We start from the raw sequence: 14048 nt of genomic DNA, 5'->3' as shown, positions 1-14048 counted from the left end.
TAGAACTTCTTTCTTTAAGTTGATATAAAGGATCACCTCCCAGAGTTCGGTCATCGAATTTTTGAACTTACTGTATATATACTTTCTATACATATATAACAAGTATAATGCCTACTGTAACTGAAAATAGCTCAGTTTCTTTCCAACTCTCATTCTAGTTAACCATATGATTCTAGCTACGATAAATACTATTATCTACTATGTTTGGAGCCAAAGATAAAATGTAAAACAAATGGTTAAATTGTGACTAGTAATTACGAGGTCAAAGATATTTCAGTAGTAGGTTACGAGTAGGTACATGTAGTGAGAAATTAACTTTCATTCCTCCACCATGACTTTGCAAGTTAGTAGACGTTTGCTGTTAGTTCTAATTGTTCTATTCCATTCTCTCTGTAACACTTTAATAACAACTACAGCATGTTGTAAGTGCTAAGCCTCATTCATTTGTTACTTTTACAGAAATAATAGAGTTAACAAATTTTCCGATTTCAAAGTCATTTTGACATTTGAATTTACTACATTGTCACTCCTTAATGACTTTTCTCAATGGCAAGACGTAGCTAAACCAATTTATCGGAAACAGTAGACTCACATCATTTCATAAAATCGTTACGCAAAATTGTGAAATTCTCGCCCCTCCCTACCTCCAAAGAATTTTCCGAAAACCCCTTTGGATGTTTTTTTTCGAACGTCAAAACATAGCTAAATTTAGCTATACCTCAACTTCGAAACAAACCACACTAAATCGCTTTCTCACATTCGGAACTAGAGATTAACTGCAATATTAATGAAAAACATTAAATAATCAAAGGAATTAAACGAAAAAATGGCTATAATTCAGGTTTTTATATAACTTGCTTCTAGTTTACATACTGGTCAGTTCCCTAGATTCTAAAAATATTGGATTTGGGTTTTAGATAGAAAGAATGGTTTTGGATTTTAAGCATAGTACATTGCCTTACATCATCGTTATTTCTGGTTTTCCTGATCGGAGTTTTATACTCCTTAATTCAAGTGGGTTTTCAGTCGCCTCGCCAACGTCAGGAATAGTGCATCTCACCGGGTCGAAACCGTTAGCACGCGCATCAGACTTTTCTGTTATACCTGAATACTATAGATTCATCTAATTTCATGAAAATTGTTAATCGCCACTTCCGTTGAAATGAGTTCCAAAAGTCTTCTACTGGTTTCCAGTGATACAATTAAGTCACAGATTCCACTTCAAGACCCTTGAATTTGAAAAAGGACGTTAAACTTCACTAAATGAATCAAACAAACGATCCTCACAATTACCACTATCAGTGTACAGAAATTAGTGACGATGAGTGCAGCTATTTTTGCAGTTAGTCGACAATAGAGATACGTCAAAAAGAGAGGGTGAGACACAAATCTAATATGTCAAGCTTTTTTTAAAAATTTTTATTCCTGTTTTTATAATACTATTTATCATCTGAGTAAATAGAGGAGTTGTAGATTTTTAAACTTGTTCAAGAGAACTAATTATGTTTGTCATTCTATTTACAGATTTCTGTAATTACTAAACTTTTAGAGTTCCAACTGGATTACTTATTAAAAGAATTAAATAATATTCACAGGAATTCGAGATTCACAGTTAAGAAAGGCAGTCTGTCCTACCTAGACTTTAATGTAAGAAAGCATAACAACAAATTCATTACTAGTGTCCACCACAAGCCAACAGCAGGTACACAGTATATTCATTATAAAGCTGCACATTCAGCAGGTACTAAAGCAAACATTTGGAAGAATTTCTTTTTGCGTGCCATACGTCTTACTTCCTTAAAAACAAATTTACAGAGAGAGATTGGATACTTGATGAAGCTTTGTAGTTTGAATGGGTACCCAGCTTCCTTATTAAATAATTGGTGTAATCTGATTAAAAGGAATATAAGTTCCGATAAACCTGAAAGTGACATAACAGATAAAAATGTATTGGATTGGCTATTTTTCCCAGATTGAGAACTGCATTAAATAGAATCTATACACTGTACGGTTTTCGTACAGCCTTACCTCCCCCTCCCCCCACACCCCTCCAAAAAAAAAAAACAAACTTTAGAAAAGTACATCACCCAATTTAAGAGTTATTATACGGATCCCAATGAAAAATCGAGTATTTATGAAATACAATGCAGATATCAAGAGAATTACATAGACAAACGAAAAGAGATTTAGAAGTCCGAGTAACGGAACACATTAGAGATTCAAAAGATAAAAATCCAGTGTTAGGCTTATCGAAACATTTAAAAGAAACGCAAAATAGAGTAGAAGATTGAAAAATTTAATTTGGAGCTTGAAATGAAGTAGAGAGACTGGTTTTTGAAAATTTATTTATTCTTTTAAACAAAAAATAAACAAATAAATAATAAAAAGTAAAATAAAATAAATCTAGACAAGGGATGGTAGAGTAACGAATAGGAGGCGGTAATTATGAAATTTTCACAGCATTGGCGTGACAATAAAAATAATAACATGAGTTGCCAACAAGGAACAGGAAAGGCGCAGAAATTGACTCTGCCATATTTTAGTTCGCATCAGCGTCATCTGGAGATCGCTGACACACTTCACAACGTGCTTTTGTACAACACAGCTCTTCCGTTAGTAAGTCCGTTCCTTTTTATTCCTTGATATTTCTATTCTTTTTCTTCCTGTTTTAACCTCCGTGACCAAGACTCCAGGGAAGAGTCGAAAGCTTGGAACCTTAAAACTTCAGGAATTATAGAGATTTGTAAGTAGAATGATAGAATTCCTGAGCGTGTTTTTGCAATGTGTTAATTATGTTTACTTATTATTATTTTAAAGTTAATTGAACAGTTAAAAATAAAAGCGCAAAAGTGGTCCTTATTTAGTATAAAGTGACCTAGAAAACTATAGTCCCTTTTTCCAAAAAAAAAAAAAAAAAAAAAAATCGTCCGGCCCGTTTCCTTCCACATTCTTATTTCTCCTATTCTTCAATTCACTTCCATTAATTATGTGTCTCCTTCTTTGACCTGAAGAACAGAACGATGGGGCGTAAAGCATAAGATTTTTCCTTCAATTCTTAAGTAATTACAGGAGAAAATGTGAGCAAGTGCAACATACTAAAAGGAACAGTGGTATTGTTAAGAATCTATGGCTCACTAAAATGGAGAAAACATATAAATCTGATTTTTTAAAAATATTTATCAATTATTTTCTAATTAATATCACATTATTTTGTGTACTAGTATGTTTAAGCTAAAATCTTCCTCTGTCCGTATTGATTGTAAAGGATCAATCAATATTATTACACAAAATATTTAGAACCATGCATTTATGTCGTTAAATGCTAGGAGAACATTATGGAGTTTTAATTTCGCCACGTGAAATAAACAAAAATAAATGAAATAGTGATGTAGTGGATTGTAGAAACAAGCGAAAGTTTTTTTTTTTCTTCTTTCATATTTTAAATGGAGATTCTCAGTCTTACCCTTCATCATTTCATTCCGAACAAACAGAAATAAATCTATATTTTAAAAGAAAACAAATGTATTTTTAATAAATATACATTAACGAAAGTTATCCTAACATATGATGTAAGAGTTGGGTATAAATTTTATCCCTCGCCGTAAAATGATGTCAACCAAAATCAATAAGCTCAATTAGAAAGCTTGAAAGAAAGCATATGCAATGTTTGATGAAAATCAGTTAGTATTTTAAAGGTAGTTACGGTTAACATGTTTTCATAAGATGAGGTGAATTCATTGTTTCCTTTGACTAGTTCCAACCCCCATAAATAAGAGTAAGTCTCTCGAATTAAAATAAATAAAAACTGTTTCAACCAAAAGGCCTATCTGGTTGGAATGATGTGAACAGACTATGGGAGACATGGCTGAAATTGAGCTCAAATGTAGGAGACACTATGTAGATTCAATTCTCCGAAATCAAATTGTCCCAAAATGGATGGAACATAGTCAAAAAAGGCATGAAACATTAACATTAATGTCAGTGGAAAATCAATAAAAAACATTTAATTCTTCCACTTATCTTAAACACCAAAAGAGGGAGATTGCTAGCTTAAATATAGAAAAAAATTATGTAGCCTCTATATTCTAAAAGTAAATTGTCCTAAAATGAGTGGAATATTGTCAGAAAGCACGAAACATTAACATTAACATTAATGTCAGTGGAAAATCAATGAAAAAAAAAAAAAAAAAAAAAAGAAGTCTTCCGCATATCTTAAAAACTACTATAATGAGATGGCTAATTGAAGGCTTATTGCAAATACATAAAGAAGAGCGTAAAAACGATGTCGCACGTAAGGTAAATATGGATGGAACATTGTCAAAAATTAAGTTGTTTGAGTAGAATCAATAATAATGATAAAGTATATGTATCTTCTGCGAATTACCCAGGGCGCCCCACGCAGAGGTTACGTGCATGAAATATATCATATCTGGATTTAGAATCTGAATCTCTAGACTCGATTTAGCACGCAACGTGAATTTTGACCTGATCACGTGACACAATCTGGTTCTTATGATAGATCGGATAGGCCCTTTGGGCGGAAGAAATATTCAATTTTAAATCAAAACCAGCGGAGATAAGAGGGGAGGAGTAATAAATTTATTTCCTCTTTATTGATCAACTTCAATTCCAGGAAGTAGGAATGTTTGAAAAGCCTCATTAAAAGTATGCGCCATATTGCACCAAAATTATTATTTTCATTAAACAAAAGTTGTTGTGAAACAATTTTTGAAATCACGTCAGTGGAGAATGGGGTCGGGGATGAAAGTAAGCTCATTCTTTCATTGTAGTAAAGTTCACTTCCAAGCAATAGTAATGATTGGAAAGTTTCAAAAGAAAAATTCACATGAAAATCAAATAATTTTGAGAAACATTATCAGGGAAAGTGATTTTCTTACATAATTTAAAGAAGGAAGCTTTGAAGTTTACGAAAATAACCTACTTTTACTTGCTTATCTTTGACTGATTTCAACCGCTAGGAATGGGAATTGTTGGAAAGCCTTAAAGAAATTAGTTAATTTTTACGTAGGTTATTCTGAAAAATTATATATATATATATATATATATATATGTATCTGCAAACGTGCAAGATAGTATTAATTTTACCGTTTTATTTTTGACGGATCCAGTTCCAAACCAAAGGCTCGTTTTCTAAGGTTGTAGGAAAAACACTTACAAAATTTCATTAATATCGGATGAATTGTGTGAGAGTTAATATGGAAGACAACATGGAGACAGACAGCCGAATATACAAAGGCTAGTTGATTCGAGTGACAGAATCTCGCTTCAAAAATTAAAGATGACATTTCGTTAAGCATAGTAATATTAAAAGAATGCACTAAGGAAACAATAAAGATCTCTATGAAATGCAAAGATTGATGTTACATCCTGTTTGTTGTCATGGTAATAGCTTTTTGTTTTCGTAAACTACATGTGCTAAGATTTCTAAAATAAAGTAAAATGGTAATTTGCTGATGGAAGCTATTGGATGCTTTTTTTATTATTAAAAAAAATGCTCCTACCTTGCATCCCGAACTGAGAAGTAGCACTTTATTTTTATAAGTTAATATAATAGTAGTCCCCGTGATCATTTTCAGTGAGAATGATTTTTTATTTTATTTTTAATTTAATTAATTAATTTATTTATTTTGTTTTGACATTTCACAACTGCCGTAACTACAGAAATGAATAACTATTTTCAGAAATAATACGCATTTCCAGCGTATAACTACTTTCTGTGTCATTCAGTGTTTACTTCATTAACCAGCGTAATTTTCATAAAGTGTGCATTAATCAAACTTCGTATTTTCTACACAGGTTTTATATGGAAATATTGGTGTTTATGGATGGACAGAACCTGTGCTCATTTTGTGTGTGTGTGTGTGTTTGTGTTTGTTTGTTTGTTTGTTTTACGTAGATTAACGTCCCACGTTATATACACCAAAGCTAAGGGAGACAGTTATAATGAAATGGATGATAATGGTGGAATGACGAAAGTGGGAGGAAAGGGGAAATCCCCGAGAAAACCCACGCATACAATGTTTGGCCACCACAAAACCTACATGGCGGGCACTGTGCTTGAAACAGGAATCCCGCGCGCTAGAGGTGAGCAATTTACCACTAAACCACTGCGATTCCATAATCATGTTTTAGTGAACGATGTAGCTGTAAAAGGTGCATTAAGGAAGGGTCCAGAAATGAGCTGAAACTGTTTGTTGTGATAACTCTGAGTTTGGGATACAGGGTAGAAGCAGCTTTTTGTAATGGAAATGATCATTCTTACCATTGTAGTCAAAAGGACTGTGGTTAAGTTTTAGATTTGTAATATGAAAGTCATTACAAAGATGTAGAAGGAAAGTAGTCAAATTTCACCAATATAAGCTAGATTGTGTAGTTAGGACAAGGTACATGGCAAGCGACATCAAGCCGGGAGTATGTGGAGAACGAAAATTGAATGTTGGGAACATCGCGGTAATGGATTGGAGGAAATTACGACATTGTTATTCTTGTCAATTTAAATTAGTATATTCTTTAGTTATGTTTATTTATTGTTTGTTTATTTATTTTTCTTATTCAGTACTACATATTATGTTCACTTTTTCTTTTCTAGATTTGTATTTAGTGGTGCTTGTATTGGCAGTAGCATTCCTCACTTACAGAATTATACCTGAACCTTATCGAGTACTATTTAATTTTTCAAACGTTTCAAATACGGAGGACTCATTTTTACTTGAAATGAAATTAAACTCTTCGGAAAATCAAGTATTACTTGTTATTCAACGGTATTTGAAAGGTTTGTATTTTATTTAGTTTAATTTATTTGAGAAATTGAATTTTTTCTTAAGGTCTGTAGTAAATACGACATTTTTCTAATCTTAAAAGTTAATAAGCTCCTTTTTATTCGTAGTTATTTTTATAAACGATCCGAGGTTAACTATTGACCGTTTGTTAAATCAGACACTTCTTTATGATGAGCTCTCAGAAACTCAACAATTAGTCTATTATTGTTTTCGCAGGAAAAGTTAACAGTCAAAATGTAGTAAGTATTCTAAGTAACATAGATGATGTTCGGGCCTGGGATGGTTTTTATTATTTTACTTTGACTGTCCAACTTAGGGGAGGAGGAGGGAGGGAGATATTAAAATATGATCAAAAATAAAAGTGGCTACGTTTGTAACTTAATAACTCTTGAACCACACAACCGGTCTCGATCAAATTTTTAACATAGGTGAGGTTCGGGCCTGGAATAGTTTTTATCATTTCACTTTGACAGTGCAACGTAGGGATGGGGGAAATATATAAAAATGATCGAAAATGACCGTTATTTGTCGAATTTATAATTTTCAGGGTTGCTGAGTTGAACAGTGACACTTTCGATGCCGTTTAAGTTCAAATTCAGCCCCGCAATTTAGGGGAAAGGGAGATATATAAAAATGATCGAAAATGACTAGTATCAGAAAGTGCTTCAGTAATAGTAAAAAGTGACTGACTAATGAAACATACTAATTTTTCTTATTTCAACCCAGCGAAGCAAGTAATTGACACTACTGTGTTTCTAATATTTAAAGTCTAGTTAATCTATAATCTTATATAGAAGAATAATCGACGCCGAGGCCATAATACTACAGCTAGAAAGATGAAATTGTCGTTTGATTGAAGTTGAACGTACTTTTTCAGCACAGATGCTATATAAGCGTGGATGTACATTTTTAGATGAAATTTGAACCACCGAAATGGGTTCAGATTTCAAGGATCTCCCGCCGTGAATCGAATCCGGGGCTGTATGCACCAAAGGCGCGCGCTAGTAACTACATCGGCGAGAAGGGCTTGAAATTCTTGTAATAGTAGTAGTAGTAAGAAGAAAAAATGTTTGTAGCTAAATAACTGACGCGCGTGGTTTTGCTCGCATGGTTCCGAGAACATTGTGAGTGGTTCAAATTCCACTTTTAACAACCTCAGTGCTGAAAAAGGATATTATACTCCATTCATTCAATGGACTGGAGGAGAAACATAAGTTAGTTTAAAATGGGTTAGAAGAAAATGGAGATTCAGTAGTTTAAGGTTTAGTCGTCTTTGAAAAGCTTAAACATCCATCTCTCACACCCTTTTATTGAGGGAAGCGTATCGAAGAAGCCTCATCAAAAAGTGCGAATAGAAAGCTTTTAAAAAAATAAGATACTTCTTTTTTGAACATGACTGCACGTAAACTAAATTCATTTTTAATATTTAGTCTTCCGGTTTTGTAAGTTATTGCATTATAGACAACGAAACGTACTTAAATGAGGTCGGAAGTATTCTAGAGAAATATTGAAGTTAATTATATTGCAAAAACATATATGGGAGTCTTTATCGTTGAAATGAAGCCTGCCTGTATATTATGAAAGAATAATAGTAAAAAATATTCTTCGTAATACATCTGTGAAGAGTGATTTCACACTAAATAAAAAAGAAACTCCTATAAATTTGCTCGTACAATATTCTAAATGTGCCTACTTTCAATAATATCATTTAAATTTTTAAGAATCTTGAGATAATTGACTTTCACACTAACTCAGTGAAAGTCAGTGAGTGAAATACTCTTTCATTTTCAATGTAAGTCAAGCATTTCACTTTGAAGAATGTGGTATTTTTTATTTGAATTCTTTCGACACGAATTCATGATACAAGGAGGGACTTACAATACCAATATAATTTTCGCACCACATAGTAATTACACTCATATAATGAGCTTACGTATTGCTATATCGCTAGTATACACACCTGTGTCGTGGAAGACTTGGCTTCCATTACTGTTAGGAGCTCATGTGGTTCGGATGCCATATTAAACTGTAGATCCACGTCTTATATAGCCTTGTTGCTAAAAGGAACGCTAAACTCCAAATCAACCGACCAACTATACTCGTATAATATACAGGTGATATTTATGTATTTATTTTCATTCAAGCGTATTGTACATTTGTACGTACGGTATAGAACATGCCAGATATATATTTTAATAATTCTATATGATAAACAACAACAAATACTTTCATATACATAATATTAATATATATTTAATAATACTATGTGATAAGCGTCAACAAACATTTTCATATATGCCATGTGAACTCTACAGTATGAGTCATTGATATTACATAAGACGTCAAGATGGTTTTATATACACTAAACTATACATATTTTCATTCATAGTACAAACACATACATTGCATAACTTACAAAGAGTGAAAAAGTTATCTGACTGGACCGGAAGTCGAATCCGTGATCTCCAGCATACTGTGCTGATAAGTTAACCACTACGCCACACAAACTGCTTCCCAGAACAGCCAAACACTTTCTCACTCCTGCAGTCGGTGCTTTCTACTCAGACCACATGGCTTGTACCACAGCCTAAGCTGCTGTGCTTGGACAATGTGCTTGGATATGAGAACACCTTTTGACGGTTGTGATTTTCATATATTAATGAAGGAGGAAACAATCGATTTAAACTTATTTTTACACACACAATCCTCTGTAGGTGCGAATTCAGTAACTTACAAAGAATGAAAAAGTGATCTAACTGGACCGGGACTCAAACCTGGAATCTCTGGCATACCGTGCCGATGCGTTAACCACTACGCCACCCAGTCCACTTCCCTACATTGTATGTCTATTGCACTGACTCTATTTCATTCCATTCGTTTTTAGCGGTTTCGTGTGTGTAGAAGTCTCGGACCTGTGCCTATGACTTCCATTGGAATTGTAGTTGTGGCGTGTGGAGTCCCTGGGTAGTTGTGTGGGAGGAACCGCAAAGTCGCTTACTCCTGTTTGTATACAATATATATAATCTATGTGATCTTCATTATGTTAACTCTAAGGTTTCTAGCCCTTCTATGGTTTCATATTATTACAAGTTTCTAGCCTGGGTACGTATATAATACTCGGAAACAGTAAAACTAGTGTTGCAAGGTAGTTTATTAGTCTTTGTTTAAATATTGTAACGAGCCAGTTGTCTTGCTACAATTATTTTCAGTTATTGCTGCTGCTAATCTGTCTTCTATTTAGTTGCTAATTGTTTATTATTTGTTATATTTATGTTATTTAATGTTCGTGTACGCAAATTTTGTTTAATTCAATAATGTCTCATATTATTCTGTATTACAATTGTTCTCTGGTGTATATTATTATTTGTGACAAACAATTTGCATGATTTGTAAAAGGCTGTGCATCATAAATTTTATATCGCTTTCGTTTTCTTCTTGAATTGAAGTTAATTCGACGAAATAGAAAACAAATTTGTATGAAAAATAATAACATTCGAAATTGGCCTAAAATAAGCCAAAACACTAACAATTTGTGACAAAAGTGTAATTTTATTACTTTAATTGAAGTATAATGCTCAGTGTAATTTCTGCGTTTGTAAGTTCAGTGAAAATGATGAGAACCTAAAAATTCTTATTCTTTCTGTGATTGAAATGTTCTGAGAACGCTTTTTCATATTTTAAATTCCCTGTATTTTTTTACATTCATATAATTAGATTAATTACATTTTGTATGTGACATAATATAAGCTTAATAATATAATATGTACGTTACGTCAATTCAACTGAAAGTTATGATGATTGAAATACGAAACGAAGATGATGTCTACAATCATGCCCACAATATTATCGTAGTAATCTACGCTTGCCTTACGTTGGTGCTTTAATCTATGGTTGCCTTGCGTTATGTCGTTTCTTTCTTCTCTTCGTCAAGTATTCCAGAAATGAAAGTTCAATTATAGAGCTTCTTATGTTAGGCTCATGAAAACTATTGGAACTATACTAACAATGAGGTCGTGTGTTGTGGTGAAAGTTAATTGCACAGCAATCGTTCGTAAACACTTTTTGTATTTGCTTTCCTTTTCGTAATGTAACGTAAATAATATATATACACCGTTTATCATAGTATTGTTATATATTGTTATGGGGATAGTTTGTGAAATATATTGTTATCGGGGATAATTACACATATAAAATTTAAAGGAAGTCAGATCTATAGAGATGAGCGAAAAATTTATTGCAAAATTTAAAGAAAATCGGGTCTTTAGAATTAGGCGCAAAATTGATTACAAAATTTAAAGGAAAGTGGGTCGGTAGAAGTGGTTAAAAAATTGATGACAAAATTTAAATATAATCTGATCGGTAGAAGTAGGTTAAAATTTGATTTCAAAAGTTAAAGGAAATCTGGTCGGTAAAAGTGGGTTAAAAATTGCTTTCAAAATTTAAAGACAAACAGGTCAGTAAAATTGGGTTAACAATTGATTTTAAAATTTAAAGACAATCAGGTCGGTAGAAGCGGGTTAAAAATTGATTTCAAAATTTAAAGACAGTCAGGTTGGTAGAAGTGGGTAAAAATTGATTTAAAAATTTAAAGACAATCAGGTCGATAGAAATGGGTAAAGAATTGATTCCAAAATTTAAAGACAATCAGGTCGGTAGAAGCGAGTTAAAAATTGATTTCAAAATTTAAAGACAGTCAGGTTGGTAGAAGTGGGTAAAAATTGATTTAAAAATTTAAAGACAATCAGGTCGATAGAAATGGGTAAAGAATTGATTCCAAAATTTAAAGACAATCAGGTCGGTAGAAGCGAGTTAAAAATTGATTTCAAAATTTAAAGACAGTCAGGTTGGTAGAAGTGGGTAAAAATTGATTTAAAAATTTAAAGACAATCAGGTCGATAGAAATGGGTAAAGAATTGATTTCAAAATTTAAAAAAATCTGGTCGGTAGAAGCGGGTTAAAAATTGTTTGCTAAATTTAAAGAAAGTCTAGTTGGTAGAAGTGAATGAAAAATTCCAAAATTTGACTTATACAGACAAGCAAACAGAGAATGCAAGTTGAGTAAAAATGCGACATATAGGATATATCAAATTAAGCTATCAAATGTAATATTTACGAACTATGGATAACAGTATATAAAAGAGAGATCTTATTTGTTTGTGTTGGGACCTTAGTAAGCAAAGTCAGCGTGTTTTCTAAACGAACGCTTGAAAATAATTGTGAACACTAAGGAAAGTTATTTCATGTATTTTATGAACATAGGTAAAATGATTGAACTATTATGATAACTATACTTTCACTTCTAATATGTGACTTTGTACTTCCAGGTGAAAAGGATCCATTCGAATTAAAAGTGAAGATGGGCTTGAGCTTACCTCACAAACGAAGTACAATATCGTGTAATGACGACAGCACTTGCATGCAGTGGGAAAACAATACGACACTTAATATCACGAAACAGGAATCGTGTTACACAATAAAATGGGAAACAGAGTTACCAGTCTTAAAAGACTGCATCCAACTTGGAACAATGGATTATGTATACGGTGGAGCTGAAATGTATACACCTCAATGGCCCATTGAGGATGTGGGAGATGACGAAATTGCATATGTTACCAATGATATATTGCAGTCAGAAGGAATTGGTGGGGTTGTAGAACGATATTGGCTATTAAGTAGCGGAATTTCTGTAAGAGTTGGAGATAGTATACCTCTCTGGGTATCGATAAAGAAACACTCTCATTTATGTTTCAAGTCAAAATATACTAAACCATATATAATGTCCAACGAAAAACGTGTACAATTACATTACAATATTTGCGTTGGAACAAATATCCGAGATGTTTATATTAAGGATATTAAGGGGAATGCTATGTTTCCATTACAGCTACCAGATGAATTGATGTTTCGCTATCCAGTTTGGTCAACATGGGTTCGATATGGTCCTGACATAAATGAAGATCGTGTATTGAAATTAGCTCAAGAAATTAAGGAACGTACTTTTAATATATCTCAAATTGAAATAGATGATAATTGGGAATCTTGTTACGGAGATACAGACTTCAACAAAGAAAAATTCCCAAATCCTATACAACTTATGGAAACGCTTCGAAAAGAAAGTATTCGAATTACACTTTGGATACATCCATTTATCAACAATAATTGCTCCAGTTTCAAGAAAGCTACTGAAAATGGTTATTTGGTCAAAAATACTTATAATAAAGTGGGATTGACACGTTGGTGGAATGGTAGAGAAGCTGGTATTGTAGATTTCACGAATCAAGAAGCCTGTATGTGGTGGAAAAATAGATTAAAGAAATTGTATGACAATTATAATATTCATTCCTTCAAGTTTGATGCAGGTGAAATGTTTTGGCTACCAACAGATTATGTTCTATCTGATAATGTTGGATTAAGTTCAAATTACTATTCGTATAAATTTGTAGAATGTGTTTCTACATTTGGAAAATCAATAGAAGTACGTGTTGGCTGCAGTACACAATCTTTTGGTCTTTTTGTGCGATTGCAAGATAAACTGTCAATTTGGGGGTCCAAGAATGGCTTAAAATCTCTAATTCCATCACTACTTTTGCTTAATATTCTTGGTTATCCATTTGTGCTACCTGATATGATTGGTGGAAATGGTTACAATAATATTACTCCTTCAGCAGAACTCTTCATTCGATGGCTACAAGTTTCTGTTTTTATGCCTACATTGCAGTTTTCTTACGTACCATGGGATTTTGACAGTACGGTAAGTGTTTATCATGTTAAATTCATTGTTCAGTGATAATGATTTGCATATTTCAAGATTATAGTTCTCCACGTAGTAGAAGGAAGAGAATAAAGCATCTTATTAATGGTTGTTGTATCTGTATACTAGTGTGCATTTAATAAAATTCTTCTAAAATTAAAGAATTATTTGCATTTGGAAGTGTCAAAATACAGACAATTCTCGTGATGATTGATAGATGAATGGGGTGAAAACGGTGTTTAAATCGGTTCAGTGGTTGAGTGGTTCAGTTACAACATACTTTTAATCGAATTAATTTTCAGAATTCTGATAATGAGGATTATCCCTCGCACTACCAACAAGAGGGGGAGGGGTACTTTGTGCCCACCACAGTATGTTTTTTGTAATCACTCTTCTAATGATTTCTTTTAAATTTTAAAAATAAATATGTATTATTGCTCAACTTGTTTAGCTAAAGCATGTACCTTAAGTTGGTGCAAATTGAACGTTGATGGTCT

General features: G+C 32.8%; 1 protein-coding gene across 15 annotated transcripts in view; it reads left to right on the top strand.

The window, feature by feature from the left end:
- The window catches only part of LOC145666472 (alpha-galactosidase MYORG-like), a 56656-nt gene that overhangs the window by 26512 nt on the left and 16096 nt on the right, over nucleotides 1-14048 (top strand). For 12 of the 15 annotated variants that reach the window (XM_081733719.1, XM_081733723.1, XM_081733720.1 and 9 more), the window contains 2 exons: nucleotides 6611-6793; nucleotides 12125-13551. In XM_081733719.1, coding sequence (XP_081589845.1) covers nucleotides 6611-6793; nucleotides 12125-13551 — 1610 coding nt within the window. The remainder of the gene's footprint in view (nucleotides 1-6610; nucleotides 6794-12124; nucleotides 13552-14048) is intronic. The other 3 variants (XM_081733727.1, XM_081733725.1, XM_081733726.1) reach the window with 1 other exon arrangement.

This window comes from Thermobia domestica, chromosome 12 (assembly GCF_964235325.1).
Source record: "Thermobia domestica chromosome 12, izTheDome1.hap1.1, whole genome shotgun sequence".
In the NCBI taxonomy this organism is placed as follows: Eukaryota; Metazoa; Arthropoda; class Insecta; order Zygentoma; family Lepismatidae; genus Thermobia; species Thermobia domestica.
Note: the sequence above shows the minus strand (reverse complement) of the source record. Positions and strands in the feature narration are given on the sequence as shown.